This window comes from Gossypium hirsutum, chromosome D12, assembly GCF_007990345.1.
Source record: "Gossypium hirsutum isolate 1008001.06 chromosome D12, Gossypium_hirsutum_v2.1, whole genome shotgun sequence".
NCBI classification, from domain to species: Eukaryota; Viridiplantae; Streptophyta; class Magnoliopsida; order Malvales; family Malvaceae; genus Gossypium; species Gossypium hirsutum.
Window position 1 is genome coordinate 50,808,051 of NC_053448.1, and position 21,512 is coordinate 50,829,562.

General features: G+C 32.4%; 2 protein-coding genes across 5 annotated transcripts; both read left to right on the top strand.

The window, feature by feature from the left end:
- Window positions 1-5,600: 5,600 nt before the first annotated feature.
- On the top strand, window positions 5,601-11,076 carry LOC107940646 (probable hexosyltransferase MUCI70). 2 transcript variants are annotated; one of them, XM_016874078.2, is made up of 8 exons: window positions 5,601-6,120; window positions 6,220-6,324; window positions 7,204-7,556; window positions 8,235-8,446; window positions 8,544-8,800; window positions 8,904-9,082; window positions 9,798-9,874; window positions 10,561-11,076. In XM_016874078.2, exons 1-7 carry the CDS (start codon window positions 5,886-5,888, stop codon window positions 9,864-9,866), a joined length of 1,410 nt encoding a protein of 469 aa, XP_016729567.1. In that variant the 5' UTR covers window positions 5,601-5,885; the 3' UTR covers window positions 9,867-9,874; window positions 10,561-11,076. The 2 variants fall into 2 exon arrangements, 1 of the variants encoding a protein (XP_016729567.1); XR_005921776.1 differs by lacking the exon at window positions 10,561-11,076 and having other exon boundaries at window positions 5,603-6,120; window positions 8,544-8,676; window positions 9,798-9,879.
- Window positions 11,077-12,270: 1,194 nt separating this feature from the next.
- On the top strand, window positions 12,271-15,876 carry LOC107940650 (haloacid dehalogenase-like hydrolase domain-containing protein 3). Of its 3 annotated transcripts, none has more exons than XM_016874084.2 (9): window positions 12,271-12,492; window positions 12,596-12,709; window positions 12,859-12,941; window positions 13,427-13,510; window positions 13,693-13,768; window positions 13,888-13,960; window positions 14,405-14,478; window positions 15,235-15,328; window positions 15,563-15,876. In XM_016874084.2, exons 1-9 carry the CDS (start codon window positions 12,402-12,404, stop codon window positions 15,627-15,629), a joined length of 756 nt encoding a protein of 251 aa, XP_016729573.2. In that variant the 5' UTR covers window positions 12,271-12,401; the 3' UTR covers window positions 15,630-15,876. The 3 variants fall into 3 exon arrangements, with proteins under 3 accessions (XP_016729573.2, XP_040962939.1, XP_040962938.1); XM_041107005.1 differs by having other exon boundaries at window positions 12,289-12,492; window positions 12,647-12,709; XM_041107004.1 differs by lacking the exon at window positions 13,888-13,960 and having other exon boundaries at window positions 12,289-12,492; window positions 13,693-13,782; window positions 14,394-14,478.
- The last annotated feature ends 5,636 nt before the right edge of the window (window positions 15,877-21,512 follow it).

Here is a 21,512-nt window from a genome sequence, read left to right on the forward strand (position 1 = left end):
ATCTCATATCAGAACTTTACCTGTTGAATCATTTAAAATATCGATGGATACAAAGGTAGTACACATGAAGTGTATGAATCTGAAATCCGTCAATTCATATTCAGGGGTACTCATTAGAGCACATAATCAGAAAGCACTCTCTCGAGCCATATAACAGGAAGTTCATGTGAGCCATGTAATAGGAAGCTTATCCAGGCTATAACAGGAAACTCATAAGAGTTTAGAATAGAAAGCTCATGTGAGCTTAATGGGTAACTCCGAAGAGCTATTATCAAGAAGCTTCGGATAGCCATATATCAAGAAGTTCAAGCGAGCTATATCGGGAAGCTCATGAAGAGCCATATATCGAGACGCTCAAGGTATGTCCGCAATACATGCAGGATCAATACCGATCAATAATAGGACGCTTACAAAGAGCTACGGTATGTCTGCAACACATGCAGGGTCAATACCGATCGGGATGCTCGTAGGAACCATGTAATGGGAAGCTCGAGAGGGCATATTACAGGACGCTCTTTTGAGCTATAATGTGTCTGCAACATATGCAGGGCCACATCCAATACGGGAAATCCTATATCCATCGAATTTCATTTATTCAAACGAGACTTTATATTTATCAGACATCATTAGATATATGATCAATTTCATATATATATGACATTTACACAAATTCACAAATACAACATTCAATTCAAACATATAAATATACAAAATTTAGTTACACGAACTTACTTGGCTAAATTGCAGAAATACCAAGATTCAAAGGCATTTTGGTAATTTTCCAATTTCCTCGATATTCCACCTGATCTTGATCTAAATTAATAATTTCATTCAACTTATTAATTTAGACAATAAAAAAAATTCATTTCCTGCAATTTGGTTATTTTTGACATTTTTACAAAATTGCTCCTAAAGTTTTACTTTTATTCAATTTAGTCCCTAAGACTAAAACATGCAAATTAGCCATTTTTAATGTAAACCCATTCTAGCCGGATATTCATATATATTTTGCTCCTCCTCCTCTCCATTCCACATCCTTAATGTATATAACATGCTTATATATAACATTATCTATAATTCCACTATTACTTATATGTTCATATCAAAGCTGTCCACTTGAGTCATAGTCACTAAATTATTTATATCTTGGGCTAATGAATTCTAAATTAAGATCCGTTTGATGTTTTTAAAACTAGACTCAAATATCTTTCTACCATAAAAAATTCAGAATTTATAATTTAGCCAATAAGTACAGCAAAATCTTCAAATTATTCCATGTTCTGCTGTTTAACAACTTCGACCTTTCTTTACTAAAATTAGTTATCTCTTAGTACGGAGTTTGGATGATGTCTTCATTTGTTTATCTTGAAAATAGACTCATTAATAATTTAAAAATATAAATTTAAACCCCTAATTATTTTTTTACAATTTTTTATGATTTTCCAAAGTCAAAACATGGGAACCTGAAATCAATCTGACATTGTCTCACAAAAATTCATATATCTCATAATATGAAACTCTTTTACTTACACCGTTTCTTATATGTAAAACTAGACTCAATAGAATTTAATTTAATAATTTAATTAACCTCTAATTAAATTTATACAATTTTTGGTGAAATTTCAAAGTCAGACTACTGCTGCTGTCCAAAACTATTTTAGAGCAAAATGTTGATAACCAAGTTTATAACACCCTCCTTTCATTTCTCTACAATATTTCCCTTCACTAACATATCAAGAACATAGAACCTTATATAAGAAAACTTTACTTTAACATTATTTTCATGCTTTTTGAATAATATCAAACCTAAAAATATATTAAACTCTTGATGTTCTTACCTTGTTCTATTGATTTCAATCTTTAACTTAATTTTCTCTCTCCTCCAGCTTCTATTTCTTGAATCTAACTTGATATTCTAGCTCCCCATAGTCTCCTTATTATTTTACTCTCTTGGTAGCTATGGAAATTCTTTTGATTTCTAAGTGAAAATGGTGAACTTTTGGTAAAAGGACCAAATTGTAAAAAAAAATTTCTACTATTCTCTTCTCACGTGGGTGCATCGAAAGATGAAGAGAATCTTCATCTTTCTTTCCTTATATACTAAATAAAATAATAATAAAATCTCACTAAAATATTAATAAAATAATATTTATTTAATTAAATAATTATAAAATATCATCAAAATATCTCTAATATCATCATTTCCTTCTAGAGTTCTCTCTCTTTCTAGTTGACCATTTTGCCCTTTATGATCTTTTAAAATTTCGTCCTTGAGTCATCACTTAATTTGGTAAAATTATGATTTAGTCCTTCATAATTCTTCACCTATTCAATTTGGTCCTAATTCATCCATTTTCCTTAGTTTCTAGATCATTTCACCCTTATTTTCACTATTGCTCATTCAAATTTTTTATATTTACACTTTAACCCCTCAAATTTTAAGTATTTACTCTTGGGCCACAAAACTTTTCTTACTTTTGCGATTTTGTCCTTTCTTGAATTAATATATCATAATATACTTCCCAATGTTGACAATTCTCAAAATTTCCCTTTTTGTCACTTTATTTCCTTACTTTACTATATCAAGGATAATATCTTACTTTCTTACTATAGTAAATTTTTGGGTATTACAAATTCAAAGTCAATTGTTACTTATATATACATGAAATACATGGAAATTTGGTATTGATGAGCTCATACACGATTCTTGAAATCCATGTGAAGTAAATGACTAACATGTTTGATGACGTAGTGTGTTTTAGGCTATTAGCCAAATTGCTTGGATGCATCTTATATGTTTATTTTAATAAAAATGAATGGTAAGTTAATTTCCTATTATACGAACTTACTAATCATTAAATGCTTACCTTGTTTATTTCCTCTGTTTTATAGTATTCGGAAGCTCGTAAAGGTTGGACACGGGTCGGAGCAACATCACACTATCCTTCAGCCCGTTTTGGTATAAATAGAAAAAATATTTTTTGGATATAATGGCATGTATAGGTTAAATTGGTCAAATGATGGCATATAAATATTTAGTTGAAACTAGCCATTGGTATGGCTTGTGTTTGGTATATTTTGATATGTAAATATATGGCCTAAACATGTTTGATGTGTGTGTTTGAAATGGTTCAATGGTGGAAAGTTTATAGACCTATTGATGATTGGTTTGAGATAGCATAATTGGTAAAATATGCCTATATGCACATATGTGTATTTGGTAAGTTTGAACACTTGAACATATGTGATAATATGTCATGCATAAGACTTAGTTTTGGCCTGGTTTTAATGTCTTGAATTGGTTGGTGAATGTATTAAAGTGTTGATGTAGGTGGAAGACAAATTAGGTGAGAAATGTGGCCTTGGAAATGGCCTATTTTCGTCCACACGGGCAGAGACACGGACATGTGTCTCAGCCTTGTGTGACACACAGCCTAGCACATGGGTGTGTGTCTAGGCCGTGTGTCCCCTGCATCTTAAAATCTTAAAACAGAATGCATAGGATTTTTCACACGGCCTGGCACACAAGCATGTGGCTTGGCCGTGTGACCCCTGCACCTACACATGACCTAGCACACGGGCGTGTGACTTGGCCGTGTGACCCAAGTCAAAGAGTTACATGGGTACGGACACGGGCTAGGACACGGCCGTGTGCCCTATTTCGAATGCCCACACAGCCTGACCACACGGGCGTGTGTCCCCTGTGCAGAGGAAAAATTTTGGAATTTCGCGAAAAATTCTCTAAGTACCCGGTTTAGTTCTGACTTGTTTCTAATGTATGTTTTAGGCCTCGATGGTTCATTTAAGGGACTTATTGAATGATTTTTGACATGATTGTTAAATAATTGAAATGCTCGTATTTGATTTGTATATTTCGGTAATGCTCTGTAACCCTATTTCGGCATCGGATATGAGTTAGGGGTGTTACAACCGTTGCCGCATTGACTCGAGTTTTACCTCTACTCTGCCAGAACATCCGCTTTCCCCCTAAGAGTCTTCTTGCATCCAACTTGGTCTCGAACTTCAGATAAGAATGAAGGTTAAAGATACTGCCTTCGATGGATATGGAGAAAAAAATTACGTTGATTAAAATGAAAAACCCATTCGTTTTCCCCTATGATTATGGCCTCAATCTTATGTATGGTGTTTATAAGCCACCATGTCTGGGTTAAAAAAAGCTTGAGCTCGTGACCGCATAATGACCTTCAACTGGCCCCCTAGTTATACTCCAACCCGTGACCGCATAATGGCCTCGACTGGGACCTTTACATAGACTTCAACTCGTGACAGTATAAAGCAACATCACTTCAGAACCCGACTTCCATAGGATAAGCTTCTAAGGTAATGGTCTCATTTCGACATGCATATGAAATGTGCGTGTCTTCAAGCGTTCTCGCATCCCGTACAACTTAAATCTCTCTTAAAGTTTTCACAATATCTACCTCAAATCCCAAAACAGTAACAAACTAGAAACCCCAAACCCCAAACCTTAAAACTAATCAAACCCTAAAAACTCTAAATCTTAAACCCTTAAACTTAAAACCCCAAAAAATCCTAAAGAAAAAAAATCGGCCAAGGAAAGAGAAAGGAAAACTCGTCTAACTGGATGTACTTTCTTGCCAACTATGTAGAAAGCACGTCTAGTTGGACGCATTTTCACTCACTTTCTCCAAAATCGACATGTTTCCCTAATTTTTTAAAATTGTCCTATTTTACCAATTATTTTTTTCAGCACATTTCCCTCATTTAGCCACTTGGAAATAAAGGGAAAAAGAAAGAGAAAAAAAGAATCGGCAAAAAAAGTAAAATATAAAAGAAACAAGAGTCAATTTTTAAAACAAATAAATGTGGATGGTTAAATTATTAAATTTATTAGATTAAGATTAAATTAATAAAATGTATAAATATTATATAAATAAAAAATATTAAGATATTATTTAATAAAGTATTAAAAAAATTTAATCAGCTGAAAATTAATATTTTCAACAACTTGTTTTTTTAATCGCATTTGGTAACCCATAATGAGAACTACTAGATAGAAGTTTTTCTACAAATAATATAAAAAATGGTAAGTAGATCCATCTATGTATCACTCAATAGAGAATAATACAATTCTTTTTATTTTATTTTATTCTATTTCATTTAAGATTAAGTATATTCAATATTTAATTTTAATTAATATACCAAACATGCTTTATAACTTCAATTCAGCCATTGATTTTTCAGTACTTATTTTATTAACATTTATGTTTTTCAATTTTTCAAACATAACCTAAATTGAAAAAAAATTTCTTTGGACCAAAATAAAAAAAGCTAATATTTAAGTACTAATGTGTTAGGAGCAATAATATATCACATTGTTTTATTAAAAAGAGAATATATATTCAAACTTTAAAAATATATCATTAAGAGGGACAACTATACTCTCGAATATAAATTGTAAAATAACATGAAATATAAAATATATATTAAATTTATATTTGAGATAAAAAAAAAACCCTAGGTGAACTATAAAAAGAAAAATACACGTCCGGTCTGGTCTGATCCGGTCCACAGCAAACGAACTTGGCGTTTAAATAGGAACCCCGCTAAAGCCAGACACATCGTCGGTAATAAAAAATCTCACGTTAACCTTGAGCAAATCCTAATTAAACGCTTGTGAAATTATATGTTCCTATTCTTCAAAGTCCTTCTTCAATTTTCGATTCCCGCTTTAAAATTTAACATCGAATCTGAAAATTTAAAATTTCGGTTGTTTGAAACAGAGGTGGATGCATAGATGACAGATCTGATGGTTATTATTATATTTTTTAATTTGTAGAAGATGAGATGATGATGAGGAGCTTGTTATCATTGGCGACAATTTCTTCAAAGCTTTCTTTGCGATGGCTTTGTTTAAATACAATGGAGAATGGTTACAAGAGAGACGAGGCGGCTTAATCGGTGCGATTTTGAACTCGGTGGTGGCTCGAAACGAGCAGGGTTCTCGCGTAGCTCGTCGAGGAAGGAGGTTTCCTCGTAATTTGCTTAAACCTAGCTTCTTCCGTTGGCTACTGCTTCTTCTCGCTGTACTCTTCTTCTGCGTTTTTGCTACATTTGTCCTTAAATTACTCTCCAACGGTCAGATTCGCAACTCTCCTTTTCGCTCATTTATTTCTTCCTAATCCTACTTTTTTCTTTTATTGGATAATTAATCTAATTGTGTTTATATAAGTTCAGGTAACGAGGAAGAAAAACATCTTCCCTTATCAGGAGAAGTACTTGAACAAGTTTCCAGCTACGATGCCCCCCTGACGCGGCCCAAAAGCAAGCGTCGTAAGCAGCGTAAGAGATTTTCTTTATTTATTTCTTTCTTTCCTTGGATTTCTATGCTTCTGTTTGTTGTTAAGATCATTTCAGAAAAAAAATTCTAATTGTTTGATGAGTGGTGGAAGATGTTTGCAAATCCATGTTAGTTTTTGGCAGTGAATTTTTATAGATTTCATCACGTTGAAAAATGGCTGATTGTTGTGCTTTATTCGTTTTTAGCTCTTCTCTTCTGAGTTACTGATCGTTTGCCGTTTGCTTATGTTAAAGGTGTTACATTGTGTTCACTTTAAAAGACTGAATATTGGGGAATAATTGATTCAATTCATTGAGTAAAACTTTTAGAAAGTTACAGCCCACATAAATTATGAAAAAATAGCACTAATTCTTAGGAAAATAATAATTACTGAGTACTGACAGATTTGACACCTTGCTAAGTATACAATTTACAGCTATACATGATTCTTTCCCAAACAGTTTCAATTCCCTCTACATGTTCCTTTCGAGCAATGCTGGGACAAAATCCACATAAATGATTACTGCCATGTCTTCTAGCACAATATTAGTGTCAACGCTGCATTTTGCATTTAATATACTAAACTGTTATGTTACCATTCGTTTTCTTGTTCATGGCATGAATTGTGAACTATTCTATTGCATAAATTGCAACCTCCTAATTAAACACAAGTACACAACTTATTTTTTTTTCTCAATTCTTATTGCTTTAGGAATGCACTATCTAGATCTTATGTTAACTAAATTGTCACTTGATTTATTTTACCGATATGCTTAAGTTCTTTTTCTTCTTGGCTGAAGATCTAAATCCTTACAAGTCAAAACTCAACTCTTTTGTGCAAATTATTTCTCATACATATCGCTAAACATTTTTGTTTTCAGATTTTCCATGCGAAGTTGGGCTTGCAGCAGCAGTTGATAATATTTTAGAGCCCAAGAATTATATGAATTTCACACAGTTTTCACTAGAGTATGTAGAGAGGGAGGTGAATCCACATGCCAACTCACCTCAGAGTAGATTTGGAGGGTATCAAACTCTTAATGAAAGAAAGAAATCATTCTTAGCAAGGAATCAAACTATTCGCTGTGGTTTTGTGAAGGGCATGTCAAGATTATCAAGCCCTGGATTTGAATTGAGTGAAAATGATAAGGCATACATGAATACTTGTCGAGTTGCAGTATCTTCTTGCATTTTTGGAAGCTCTGACTTTCTGAGAAGACCAACTAGCAGATTGGTACATGAGCATTCCTTATCAAATCTCATTGTTTGCCTTGTATAATGCATGTAAACATGTCTAGAAGACAGAGAGAATCAGCATCTTTAGTTCAAATGTCTTGTTTTCTTCCTTGAATTTATACTTACTTTATGCATTTGCGATACATTTAGCTGTTGAATAAGAAGCCTAACCTTTTCTAAAGAATATATCTTCTACACAACTTATTTCAACCGAAGAGAGAAGAATAGATACAAACTTGAATGTTTTAAGACAGGATATGAGGGAGTTAATCCAAGTATTATCATTCGTAAAGTTAAAGTTAAATGTATCTAAAGGCTTTAAAGGGGAGGAGATACAAACCAATTTTTTTGAAACATTTATAGTTGGGAGACTTCAATCTGATGTATGAAATGTATGCAAGTGATGATTGACTTTCTAGTTTGATATTTGTCTTGTCTCTTTTTCATAAATTGCAAATCTCTCTGATGATATCCTAATCTTCACTGCCAACAACTATTTTTGGGCAGATATGTTTAGTTGGGTTTAGTTCCTGTGGTTTTTAATTACTGTTTAAAAGTTAATATAGCAGAACGAACAAGGTGATTGGTATATAGTGTTGTTTTAGTTTTAGGATAATCTGCACAACTTTTTATTCTGTCTGTGATGCTCCATATCTTTTTGTTTTTATTTTTTCAGATTAGTGAATTTTCCAAGAAAAATGTGTGTTTTGTTATGTTTGTGGATGAGCAAACGCTGTCAAAACTGTCTTCAGAAGGACATACTCCTGATGAGAAAGGACATGTTGGTCTGTGGAAAATTGTTGTTGTGAGGAACTTACCGTACTTGGACATGCGGAAAACTGGAAAGGTGCCAAAGTTTTTATCACATCGTCTTTTCCCTTCCTCTAGGTGAGATTATGTCTATAGTTTTTAAGCCTCATGCTTATCCTTCTGAGTCTTACGTGTGATCTTTAATTAAATACTATATTTTAATGTTTATTTTCAGGTATTCAATATGGCTTGACAGTAAGATGCGACTTAATACTGACCCAATGCTTATCATTGAATTCTTTTTGTGGCGAATGAGAGCAGAGTATGCCATTTCAAACCATTATGATCGCCACTGCGTTTGGGAAGAGGTACTACAAAATAAGCGTCTTAATAAGTACAACCATACAGCCATTGATGAGCAGTTTATGTTTTACCAATCTGACGGCCTCAGAAAGTTTAACCCTTCAGACCCAAATACTCCTCTTCCAAGTTGTGCGTATCTTGGAGCCTTTTTATGTTTGAACATCAACCTTCTTATTTTTATCTTAGCTCTCTTGCGTGCCAGGAACTGATTTGTGCTCAATGTACCCTGCAGATGTACCTGAAGGTTCCTTTATCATCCGAGCTCATACACCAATGTCAAACTTATTTTCGTGCTTGTGGTTCAATGAAGTTGATCGATTTACCTCACGTGACCAACTAAGCTTTGCATATACTTATTTGAAGTTGACGAGAATGAATCCAGATAAACCATTCCATCTAAATATGTTTAAGGTGATTTTACATTTGCATATGGTATGTTATTGTATATTGTCACTGCATTGTTTGTTGTAGGGGGATGCTGTTGCTAAAATATAGTTTCTACATAGAATTTGACTGTATTTCCTTTTCAAAGCTTAGCAAAATATTATGTTTGAGGCGAACAATATGTGTTAGCAAACTCTTGTTTAATAAAATGGTTTATCTGACACCAGGGATTTGTTAAATAAGCTTCTTATTGATGACTGCTCATCGCCACTGAATCTAATTGCTTTTCAGATATTATCACTATAAAACATTATTAGGCAGGTGCCCTGATAGTCGTGTTTGCTTTGCGATTTGGTATGTCTAACTAACAAGTGTATTCTGGTTCTTGTGAAATCTTTATTGAAAGTAGCTCGCTTTGCTGGATCGTGATGATTTCTGAATCAACGGCATGCAACTTAGCATTGTGCCTTTGGAACCCTTATGCATGTAGGACTTCCAGCTGTCAGAGTAGGGCTAAAAAATTAAGACCAATTACTCCTAGAGAATTCAAGCAACTTATTTTCCCTGACATTGTTCCAACTATATGCTGAGCCAGTATAATCAGATAATAGAAAATATGTATACTTCTTGTGCTGTACATGACATGGATCCCTGATATGCATGAATAACACATTTAAGTCATTAATCACAATGAAGGTTACTATGTTAAGGATTTATATTTGCATATATTAACTCTATGCAGGACTGTGAGCGCAGAGCACTAGCAAAATTATTCAGGCATCGGTTGTTGTCATCTCCTCCACCTCCGTGACCAGTCAGGTATGATGAAATATGGCTAATATTCCTTGTACAATTTTACCTGAATGCATTCTGATAACATAGAAGCTAGGTATCAGCTCGAAGCTTAGAAGTTAATAGTTCTGTCTTAGCAGCTTTTAGGAACTGTTGTCCAATTGTAGCTAGTGATGGCATCTTCCACTTGGACTAATTTATGCCTCAATGTTGTCATTCATCTACCAAGCAAAATAGCTTTTATGAGTAAGGTCAATAGTGAATAAAGGTGAATTTGAGTCTATTTTTGTCCTTGATCCTTTTGCTTTGAGTATATCTACTAGTCAAGAAAATTAGGTGCGTGAAACTAATTATGATCGTTGTTGTTTAAAGTTGATTGTGTGGTCTTCAATTTTGACTTCGAAACCTATAGGTGAAAAGCTAATTTACTAAGCTGCCACAGTAAGACATGTTCAATGTAGTTTGTTTAGTGAAAATCTCTAAAATTTGACTGCAATTGGATATCATTTGCTTAGGCATCAATTTGACATTAGAGTAACTTTGTTTAGAGTATAATCAAAGCTCATACCAGCTTGTTGCTGGTAAGAGACTAATTGTATGATAAAAATTAAATGACAAACTCAAAAGGACATTTGAGAGAACATGTTTCCATAGCCATAGAAACCATTATTAATGAAGCAATAATCAGGAAGTTCTCAAATTTCCGTTTACAGATTATGCTAGTTTTCTGGGAGCATAAATGCAGTCTTTGCATTGATATCCACAGCGAAAGTCAAACACAGGGTTCTCTATGAAGTAAAACCACGATTTTTTTCTCTTCCGGGAATCTTTTTTATTGGATTTTTCAAGCTTGACAGGAATTAGAAGCAAATCAGTTTCTTGGGATATCTACAAGTGCTTAAATTACAGTTGGCAGAGCAGAGTTCTGCTGAAGAAATGGAGCTCTTCTGGCCTTAAAAAACTATTCAATTCCTACATGCCAGGTGGAATGAGGCTTAAGTTTATAGAAGGCAGTCATAACCATGGGTTGTCTGAATGATTTGGAAATGGAAGCAGACAGTGTCACTTTGCAGGAAATACTACATCGGGGTTATCTGCCATTTTGTCTTCTTTTTCTGTAGTTCCAACCCAACTTCCTACCAAAGCTTTTCTCATAACACACTTTGTAATATCCCCTAATGTTATTTCAATTTCATATATTATATTGAAAAGTATGGCTTCTGTTGATAGCTTTTGGTTATTGTTTCGAGAAGCACCCAAAAGTATTGTCCCTTGAATTATATTTCTCAGCATACCAGACTTCACTATTGTGTGCCGTGCCTGTGCAGGCTAGTCATTTGGCTCTTTCTTTTGTTTTTCTTATTATCTTGCTTGTTGATTTTTTCAAGGGTTGGGTTATTTATCTAAGTCTAAAAGTTCACTTTGAAATTTGAAAGAATTTGTATTTAGATTCGGAAGATGGGCTTAAGCAAAAAAAAATTAAGCTAGTTTTAAATATGAGTTGAACACAAGCTTGAACATTTAAGGTTTAAAATAGGATTAACTCGGTTTGTTTTCTAATTTTATAATATATTGTATCATGTTATTTCTATATCTTTATGTAATTTATAACATAAAATTAAATCTATAATAATATATAATATTATAATGTAAATTTAAAAGAAATATTAAGTTGTCTATATATAAAATTTTAATAAATGAAAAATATATAATTATTAAATTTTAAATTAAAATTATATAGTCATAATTAAATGGATTTGAGTAAACATTTTTAAATATAAGTGAGTGAGCAAAATTTTAAGTTCGTTTTTAAGTTGAATGAAGTTAAAGTAAGCATAAAATATGTTAATATCATATTTAAACTCGTCTCAAATATAATTCAATTCATATTAATCCATAAACATTTTTACACAAATATTTACTTTTATATCTCTGTCTTTCTCTCTATATATAAGTGGAAAGTGTAAACTTAAATCTTTCCAAAAAAATATTGCTTATAATTAAATCATTAACTTTTAAAGTTTTAAATTTGTGAAAAAATTTGTTGCAATAAAAATTTTAAAACTTACAATATATCATTTATATATAGAAGTGTGGACTTCATTTTATCAATTAAAAGTGAATGATATAAATACTTTTTAAACTTTTAAAAATAATAAAGTTATACTTAAAAACAAGTAATTTTATTATTTTATTTAAACTTAAATTAATTAACATTTAAAAATAAAGTTGACGTCATATTATTTTACTTTAGAAGTAATAGAATTAAATTTATTTATTTAAGTTTTAAAATAATGTTTTTATAATTTAATTATAAATTTTCATTTAATCAACTATAAAAAATTAAATATTAAAAATTAATACAGCCACCTTCAATGTACAATTTTTATAAAATTCAAATAATTAAAAAAAAAACCTAAGTAGATTAAAAGGGAAAAACAAAATAAAAGGAGTAGAAGAAAATATGGTGCTAACGGAAACAGTTGGAGGCCTGTCCTAGAATCGATCGCCCAAGTAGAAGGGAACACAGAGGCAGAGCAATCTGATTCAGAAAATGGAATCTTGCTTCACGAAATATTGGCATAGCAAGACTCTTTTCACATCACTTTATTCCCTTCGCCGTTCTTCCATCTCCATTCACTCTGGTTATTATTTTCTCTCTTTCCTTTTCTACTTCAAAAAAAAAAATACTCTTTCCTTTTGCTTTGTTTGTTCACTTTGAATTCCTTAATTTGGGACCATTTGCAGTTAGAAATTCGGTTAAAAGAGCTTACGATGGACTGCTGTTGGACGCCGCAGGCACTCTCTTGCAATTATCCAAGCCTGTAGAAGAGACTTACGCTTCTATTGGAGCTAAACACGGTCACTTTTCATCTACCCATATTTTATGGTTGAATTTTAGAGACTTCCCATTGTGGGTTTTGCATTATTTCTTGATTTAACGCTTGAAATTTGGTTTCCTAGTGTTCAGTTTTATTCAATTTGACAATTCCCCCCCCCCTCTCTTTTAGGTCTGAAATTGAATTCAGCTGAAATAAAGAAAGGATTTAAAAGGGCTTTTGCTGCTCCCTGGCCTGATAAGCTCCGTTACGAGGTTCGTGGTTTCCTTTGTTGCTCTCTTTTATTGCGATGTGAATTTTGTTTTCTCAACCGAATACTGGGGACTGGATGTGGCATTATAATAAGGGAGGGATCCACATGCACACCGATGTAAAATTACTACACACTTCCATAACATTTTCTACTGTTAATATTTTAACAATTCACTCGTTAATGTCCGATTGATGGAGATCATGCATGTCAAGTTTAGATTGATATTGATATGATAGAGATATAGGATTGATTCAAAATTTTAGATGCATAACAAGTACAATTATAGAAAAATTCAAAATATCAATCATAAAAAAATTATGAAGTACACGGGTGTAAGTGGAGCTCTCCCCATAGAATGAATCTTTCATGTTTGTTCCCAATACTACTTTCACAGTCCATGCTCTGTTACATTATTATTTAGTTTAGTGAACTATTGTCTTTAAATGGTTGTGATGTATCTTTCCTCTTGTGTTGTATCATTGATAGGGGGATGGAAAGCCATTTTGGAAACTTGTTGTCTCTGAAGCCACTGGCTGTTCCAATGACGATTACTTTGAGGAAGTTTACGAGGTGATGGTTTGGGACATACTTTTCTTTTTCCACTTTTAAGTTCCTGAAGTACTACTGTACTTATGAATAGAGTTTCAAGAACTTAAGTGGTTGCTATAATTAGTGACTCTCTCAAATGCACGTAATTAGACCAGCAGTTCATTTTATGTTAAAGCTGAAGTCTGGTTTACTGCTTCTTTCAGCATTATGGAAATGGTTATGCATGGCGTCTTCCAGATGGAGCGTCTGAAACAATATGGCTTCTCAAAAATGCTGGAGGTCATATTCATCAAGTATTCCTCTTCTTTTTCTTTCACAATTAATAATGGTAATACAGATTGATCACAAAAGCTTTTCCACCCACCATTTTATTTCTCATGTGGTGAGTGATGGTACAGTTAAAGTGGCTGTTGTGTCCAATTTTGACACCCGATTGAGGAAGGTATTGAAGGAACTCAATGTCATAGATCTGTAAGTATCAAGTACTGTGTTGATGCTGTTGTCTTGGCGTTTCCTAATACCGAGCCACGCATTTTAATGCATCAATTATTCATTAGGCTGCTTACAAATGTTTGCCATGTTAATCAGAAAAAACTGAACTTTCTACTTCTGTTTTCCCCCTTAATTAGTGGCGATCATATCTTTTTACTCTTAAAACTTGTTGGGATACATCTTTTGTTATACTTGACGTGGACTCGATGTTTATCTAGTTTAGTTCTTCTATGCTTTGCCTCTGATGGCTCATGAAAAGAAAAAGACGATTTAAACTTCCCTTCCATACCTCATCTTGTTTTCCACTTCTACTTTTGTGTTAGATGCCTGACAGGAAAAAAGGGCATAGGCTTCAGCCATTCAAATCTTCCATATAATCTTTTTTACTTTTGATTTGTAACCCTCTTTTTAGTTTATTTTCAGGTTTGATGCTGTAATTATATCTTCAGAGGTTGGTTATGAAAAACCAGATGCAAGGATATTTAAAGCTGCTTTAGGTTTGTATTAAGCACCAAAGTATATCTTATTCATTGGTAAATAATACATTTAATAGTAATCATAAAGATAATAGATTTACTTCCATGCCCTGCTTTTGCTAAATTTTCCATCTCTGTGATTAGCTTGGTTATCGATTTGTTTAACATATCACCTTTGTTTAGAAACTTGAGAATGACAAGTGTTATAATAGGTCTGTCTTGTGGCCTTTTGCTTAAATATCTTGATGCTACATGTTTCACTGTCAATGTATTTGCATGTTCTATGTGATGTGGAATTATGGATGCATTCACTGTTTTCTACATTTTCATGAGAAAGAGATCTACAACATTGGAGCATTTGAAGTAATAGCCATATAGGATAGCTTATGATTAATTCCATGTTTCTCCATATTGTGCTAACCATAGGGAATTTTTAATTTAATTGCTCAAGTTGATTGCTATTTGTGCTTATAATTGCATGATTAAGTATGATATTTCTTTACATACAAACACATAAATAATGGTGTGGTGCTTCAATTTGCACAACATATCCTATAGCAAACTCTTCTCCTTTTCCTTTTCCAATGGCATAACATGATTTATTTTTGAGCCCACCACACTCCATCACTATTTTACTGTACACATGGTACTTTGTCCAGTAACTTCAAAGATATGGAAAAATAAATTTACGTTTTCTCGCAATAATCCAAAGCCAAAAAGAATGATGATATATCCCTTGTCAAAGAATCTATCAAAAGATATTTGGAATTGTTGTAGATCAAATTGATGTGGAGGCTGACAAGGTGGTACATGTGGGGGATGATCTAAAGGCAGATAAAGTTGGAGCCAATGCTGTCGGGATAGACTGCTGGTAAGTTCACATTCTTTCAGTGTGTTTAGGCTTGATGTTGTTTGAGATTGCTATCAAGATGCAACACAACAAACTTTCTTGTCCACCAAGTGCTTCATATTTGAAACTGACGGCTATTGTACTTACTTTCTTCCTATATGCACATTGAGTTGAAGCAATTGGTAAAAGCATTCGTTGCTAATATGTCAATGATGAAAATATAGATGACATGGTGCATTTATCTTTATCGAGCAGGTTGTGGGGTAAAGATGTAAAGACATTCGCGGATATAGAGAAGTATATTTTCATCTCAGATCCATAAATCCTTATCTTATTATGGAAACTCAGGTAGAATTGTAGACTTGCTTGTATGGTTGTTAATCACATCCAAATTTTGTTGAGATGTTGACACTAAAATGCGCATTGAAGAGCAGAAACTGATGTTGGGAATTGGGATAGCATAGCAGTGATATTTGCTAATTTAACTGAAATAGAAATATTTGTGCTCTTAACACAGATGTCCATATTCTCTCTTTTCTGATAAAAGGGATTGCTTTCCTTTGTTGTTTTGTGAGTTTTTGTTATTATTGCTTAATTGTCATCAATCGCTTAATGCATTTGATACTTGTAATAATCATGTTTGGACAAAACTACTAGTATATCAGATAAATAACTTCTTAGAAGAAACGAAACGTAATAAGAAAGATGGAAGGAATAATCTTTCAAAAACCCAAATAAAATCTCCAACGTTTGTTTGGAGTTCGGTGGGAGCCATTGTATTATTATTATTATTTCAAAATAGTTATATGGTATATGATTGATAGACGTAGAGCATTAATGTTAAATTTGGTTTGGTGGACAATTCACATCAACTGATACCCAAAATCTAAACTAGATGAGGATGATGATAATGACAACGAATTGAAAGGTTTCCTTGAAGCCACTTACCATAAGTGACAAAAACGTGTGTTCTTTTTAAGTTTACACATCCGTCGCTTGTTATGTTTGTCAATATTATCAAAAGCCATCTTGATTTTCTTTGGTAAAAAGAATCCCCAGACATAGATAACCCTAAGAGAAGCAGCCCAGCCCAAATAGCAAATCATGATGTGACCCAATCCTTTCTTTATTTTTCATTGTAAATTTTTTGTGGATGGTGGGGGTAAATAGATGGGAAAGCCAGTGCAGGAGAGGCACGTAGGTAAAAGTTGGATAGGGATGACGTCATCCCTCAATTGTACTGTCGTGAGTGACGTGGCAGTGTCAGCCCACCCACCAACTTTGCCAGACAGACTGGACCAGGACACGTTCCTCTATAACCTACCTGAATTACCATATCCATAACCACAATGGCTTTTTCTTTTTCTTTTTTGGGTACAAATTTCGACATTCACTTTCTTATTGTTCCCTTTATCACTGGATAATTCCTATAAATTTGTTATCTAAGTTTGATTTATGTATAACTCAATTATAGTTGTATTTAATTAAAATTGATTTATTATGTGTTATCATGAAGAGGCTCCTTCATCCTTATATTAAGGTGCAAGTACTTTTTTTTTCTTCAAAGTTTCTAGTACATATTTGAATGTCTATAAATAAAATCAATCTTTATAAATATATTTAGATCTATGCTAAAATCAATTCAAATAATCTCATTATTATTGTAAGATTAATAATCAAAATATATGCAAATCTTAACATAACCTACATATAATTCGTATAAAATTAAAATTAACTATAAAATTTCAACCACACCGATCAGCTAAATTTGGATAACATGGTGTGCTTTAATTTTCATTTAAGTTTTTACCTTGTACTTTTTTACTCAAGTTTTACCCATTTGGGATTATTAATTATTGTACCCTAAATTTTCTTTTCTCTCTCTCTTCAATTACATGTCTTTAGAAATTATTTTCGATGACATTGATTTTTTTTTAAATTCGAAATTTATAAACTAATCATATAAAAACAGTAAAAAATTTCAATGTGGTAGCTTTTTTTTTAATCCAATCTCTATCAAACTGCAAGACTAACGAAAAAAGTCATTATTTGAAGATGCGATTTTAAAGTTTGAAAAAGAATATGATAAAAAGTAGATAATACCTAAAATTTAATGATTTCAAACTAAAAATGGAAAAGAAATCAAAGAAAAAGGAAAGGGCAGGAAAAAAAATGCCGACATAATATGAAATGGTGAATTTTAATTAGAATTTATCATAATGGCAAGGACATAGTCAAAGAAAATGACACACAGTGCTGAATTCTTTCAATTATGTCCAATGAAATCAATGTCACATTCATACTTATCAAACTAATGAATTTCCAAACTTGGGTTTGTGTCAGTCATTGACTAAACCCTATGTCAAGTTAATGGAATTTCAAAATTTTATGGGTAATATTTTTTTAGGTCAAGTTGATTTTTGTAATATGAAAGCTTTCCTTCCTTAGTTTGGTCTAATTTTTTTTGATAAAATAACGTTGAGCCAAAATTAAATATTACATTAATTCTTCAAAGAGTTAAGATAATTCATCTTGTCTAAGCTTTGTACTGATTGTAGAGATACTTCAAATCATTGAATTTCTATAAAGATAATCGCCGTACACTTAGCAATATGGTCAACAACTATATTTTAAGACTTCGGAATGTGATAAAAAAAATTTTTCAATTGTGATTTAACAGACAATAAATAAAACGTAATTCTACCATACTATCAGTAGCTCCACCAACTAAAATCATCTCTACTAATACAACATTATTACATTTCACTTCCAACTGAGGATATCCCTTCCCCATGATAATATTAGACCCTCTAGTATGGCTGTTGCCTAGATTTTTAATATTGTATCCTTGCCTAGTAGCAATGAAAACCTACCTAATCATTTTGCGTTAGCAGCCCTCAACAGTCCTCCAATGCCCACAAATCAATCATTTCGGGACACTGTTCCATCCGTTGAGGATGTGGATAAATGAAGTAATTTCTTCAAGTAATTAATTAAAATGATAAAGTAAAAAATAGGGTTAGAAGGATTAATGGGAGAAATATTGGATGGAATTTGTAGCATCCAACATTCCGACAAATTTGTATGAATGATGAAAAAGGAGACTTAATGGAGGGTAAGGCATCAGCGTCACGGTCAAAAAAGATTGGCAAGGCACGTGACGAGAATTTTCCCAGCGTTTATAGATTTGAAGCATTTTGGTTTTACATTTGAGGATGTCAAGTCACTAAAATTAAAATTCGGTCATGAGGCAGTTCACAATTGAAATGGAATAACAAGAATAGATTATTTCATACCATGTAAACCTGAGGTTTTACTATTATTTCACAGAAATTTCAACCACCTCCTATGCTATAAAAATATACGAACCATTATTTGCTAATAAAAAATCATTTTAATTTTACAATGATTTTGTTTAGGTTTCAACAAGAACGTGATTATGAATAGATTTATACAGATTAGTGAGTGATGAATGATCAGAAAAGCATACAATTGCGTGAGAGACAATATTCATTAAAGAAAAAGAACAAGGAGAGCTCCTAATCTCAAGTCAGTAGGCGGACCCAATATACTCAATTTTAGTTTCTTTCATAATTATTCTGATTAGCCAACTTATTAGCAACAACAATGTGGACAAATAGTACAATCAAAGTAGTTTGCTTGAGATAAACCTGCCCAAAACAAAGCATGATGTAACACTCTATATTCAGTCTAAACATTGGATCCGAGCTACAGGATGCTACAACAGTAAATAAAAACAATCATATACATTTTTATCAATAATAATCAGTATATAAATAAATACAAATCGAACCTAATGGTTAACATGCATTTCAAACAAATTTGAGTCTCAAATAAGCTTACGAAAGCTCTTAAACCGACTCGGAACTAAATCAAGACCATTTTCAAACTTTTACAAAAGATAGGCAAAAAGACAAAACATGGGTCACATGGCCATATGGCCAGATCATGTGATAGATTGAGGCCATGTGGTGCCATATCACACAACCATGTCCCCAAACCATGTAACAAACTGATGCCGTGTAATCTAGGGTCACATGGCAGTGTCCTCAGACCATGTAACTAATAGTGGCCGTATGAAACTAAAACCAACTTGAACAAACATAACACACAACCGTGTCACCTACCCTTGTGGTAGACCATGTGCAACATAAATGACCATTTTTGTGCATGTTTCATACCATCCATTCATGTAACCTATAATGCCATTTTATACCATTCAAACCTACTCCAAAACATACACATTTCAAGGCTAAAACATCAATTCACATAATCATTTAAACATACAATCAATATGCCCTCATTGGCACCAACAAAGCATTAAACTCAAATCAACTACAAATCATGTCTTAACCATTTCATATCACAAACTCAACAATGCCAAACATAAACACTTACTAGTTTATAAACATAACATTATTCAAAACTTTCCATTACTATTCAAAATCTTTAGCCATTTCATGTCACAATCTAATTCATACACATGATACTATTCAAAATACCAAACTTGGCATTAACCATACATCATATAACAAGTTACCAAAATGAATCTTAATGAAAACATAACCATGATAACACATTCAACATTTATACAAGTTTTAGCCATCCTATGTACATGCCACAAGTAACCAAGTTCAAAACATCAAAAGTCTATCGAATTAAGAGACGGTAGGCGTGTGCTTCACATTGATCCGATCGACACGTTCCGGACATTCAAAATCAATAGAAAAGTAGTAATACGAGTAAGTATTTAAAATACCTAGTAAGCTCATACAATATAAATATTTACTTACCTCAATCACTTAACACATATGTAATTCATTATTTGAAATAATGGTCCCTATCAAGGCACAATGCAACATCATTAAACACATAAGATTTTGAGCTCAAACTTTACATATAATCTCATTAGTTCATAATTCCATCAACTATTTATACTATGAACTTTCTTTTGCTAACAACCAATTGCATATAATTACATTTCCATTTTTTAATTCTACCCGATGAAACTTCGTAAAAGAACTTCATACGCAGGTGAAAGAAATAGAGCCTGACTACCCGTTTGGGTTAAACCTACATGAACAATAAATAATAGTGCCTAGTTACCCGTTAGGGTTAAACCTACACAAATAATAAATAATAGCGCCTGGTTACCCGTTAGGGTTAAACTTACACAAATAATGAATAATAGTGTTCAGTTACCTATTACGTAACAGCCCGATTTAAACTAAATCAAAACAGTGGTTTCGGAACCACAAATTCGAAATCGTAAAATTATTTTAATATTTTTTTGGTATTTACAACATGTTTTTTTGATATGTGTGAAAATTTTGTTATTTAATTTTACCGATTGGTTAGTTAATTTGATAAAACGACTAAATCGCGTAAAATGCAAAAGTGGCATACTAATTGCTTAATTATTTATTTGCTATGATTAATTAAACGTGAGGTCCTTATGATGTGATTAGACCATAAAGGAGATAGTGGATTTTAATGGCTTGACATTTGTGTAATTATTAATGTTTTAAAAGGTTAAAATAGTAAAAAGGTAATTGAAGTTAAATTAAAATAAAACAAAAGAGGTTGTCATCTTTCTTTCATCATTTTGAACAGAAAGTAAAAGCTTGGGAAGCCATTTTTGGAGTTTTTGCAACAATCTTGCATGCTTGATTAGGGTATGTTTTGAGCTCGATTTTTGATGATTTTTATGTTTTTGAGATTGTTGCTTCGTATACTAGCTAACCCGTGTTTTAATTTTCGAAATTTTTGATAATTTTGTGAAATGCCATTGATGAATATTCAAGATTTTTGATGTTTGATGATGAAAAATAAATATTTGATGTTAGATTATTATGTTTTATTAAGTGATTTTTGATAAAAATGTTTATTAAGGATTAAATTGTGAAAATTGTAAATTGAGGCGTTAAGATATGAAATAAATAGAATTTATAGATAGATATGGACATAGGAAAGGTTCGGCCAAGCATGAGTATATTGAAAGTTTGTTTATTTTGTGTTATTTTGAAATAGGGACTAAATTGTAAAAATGTGAAATTTTGGGGGAAAAAGTGTAAACAAGCCCAAATGTGTGTTTTGGAATAAATTGAATATAGTAATGATTGAATAAGCTAAATTTGATATTATATAGATCAAGAAAAGTGGAATTCAGACCTAGATCGGGGAA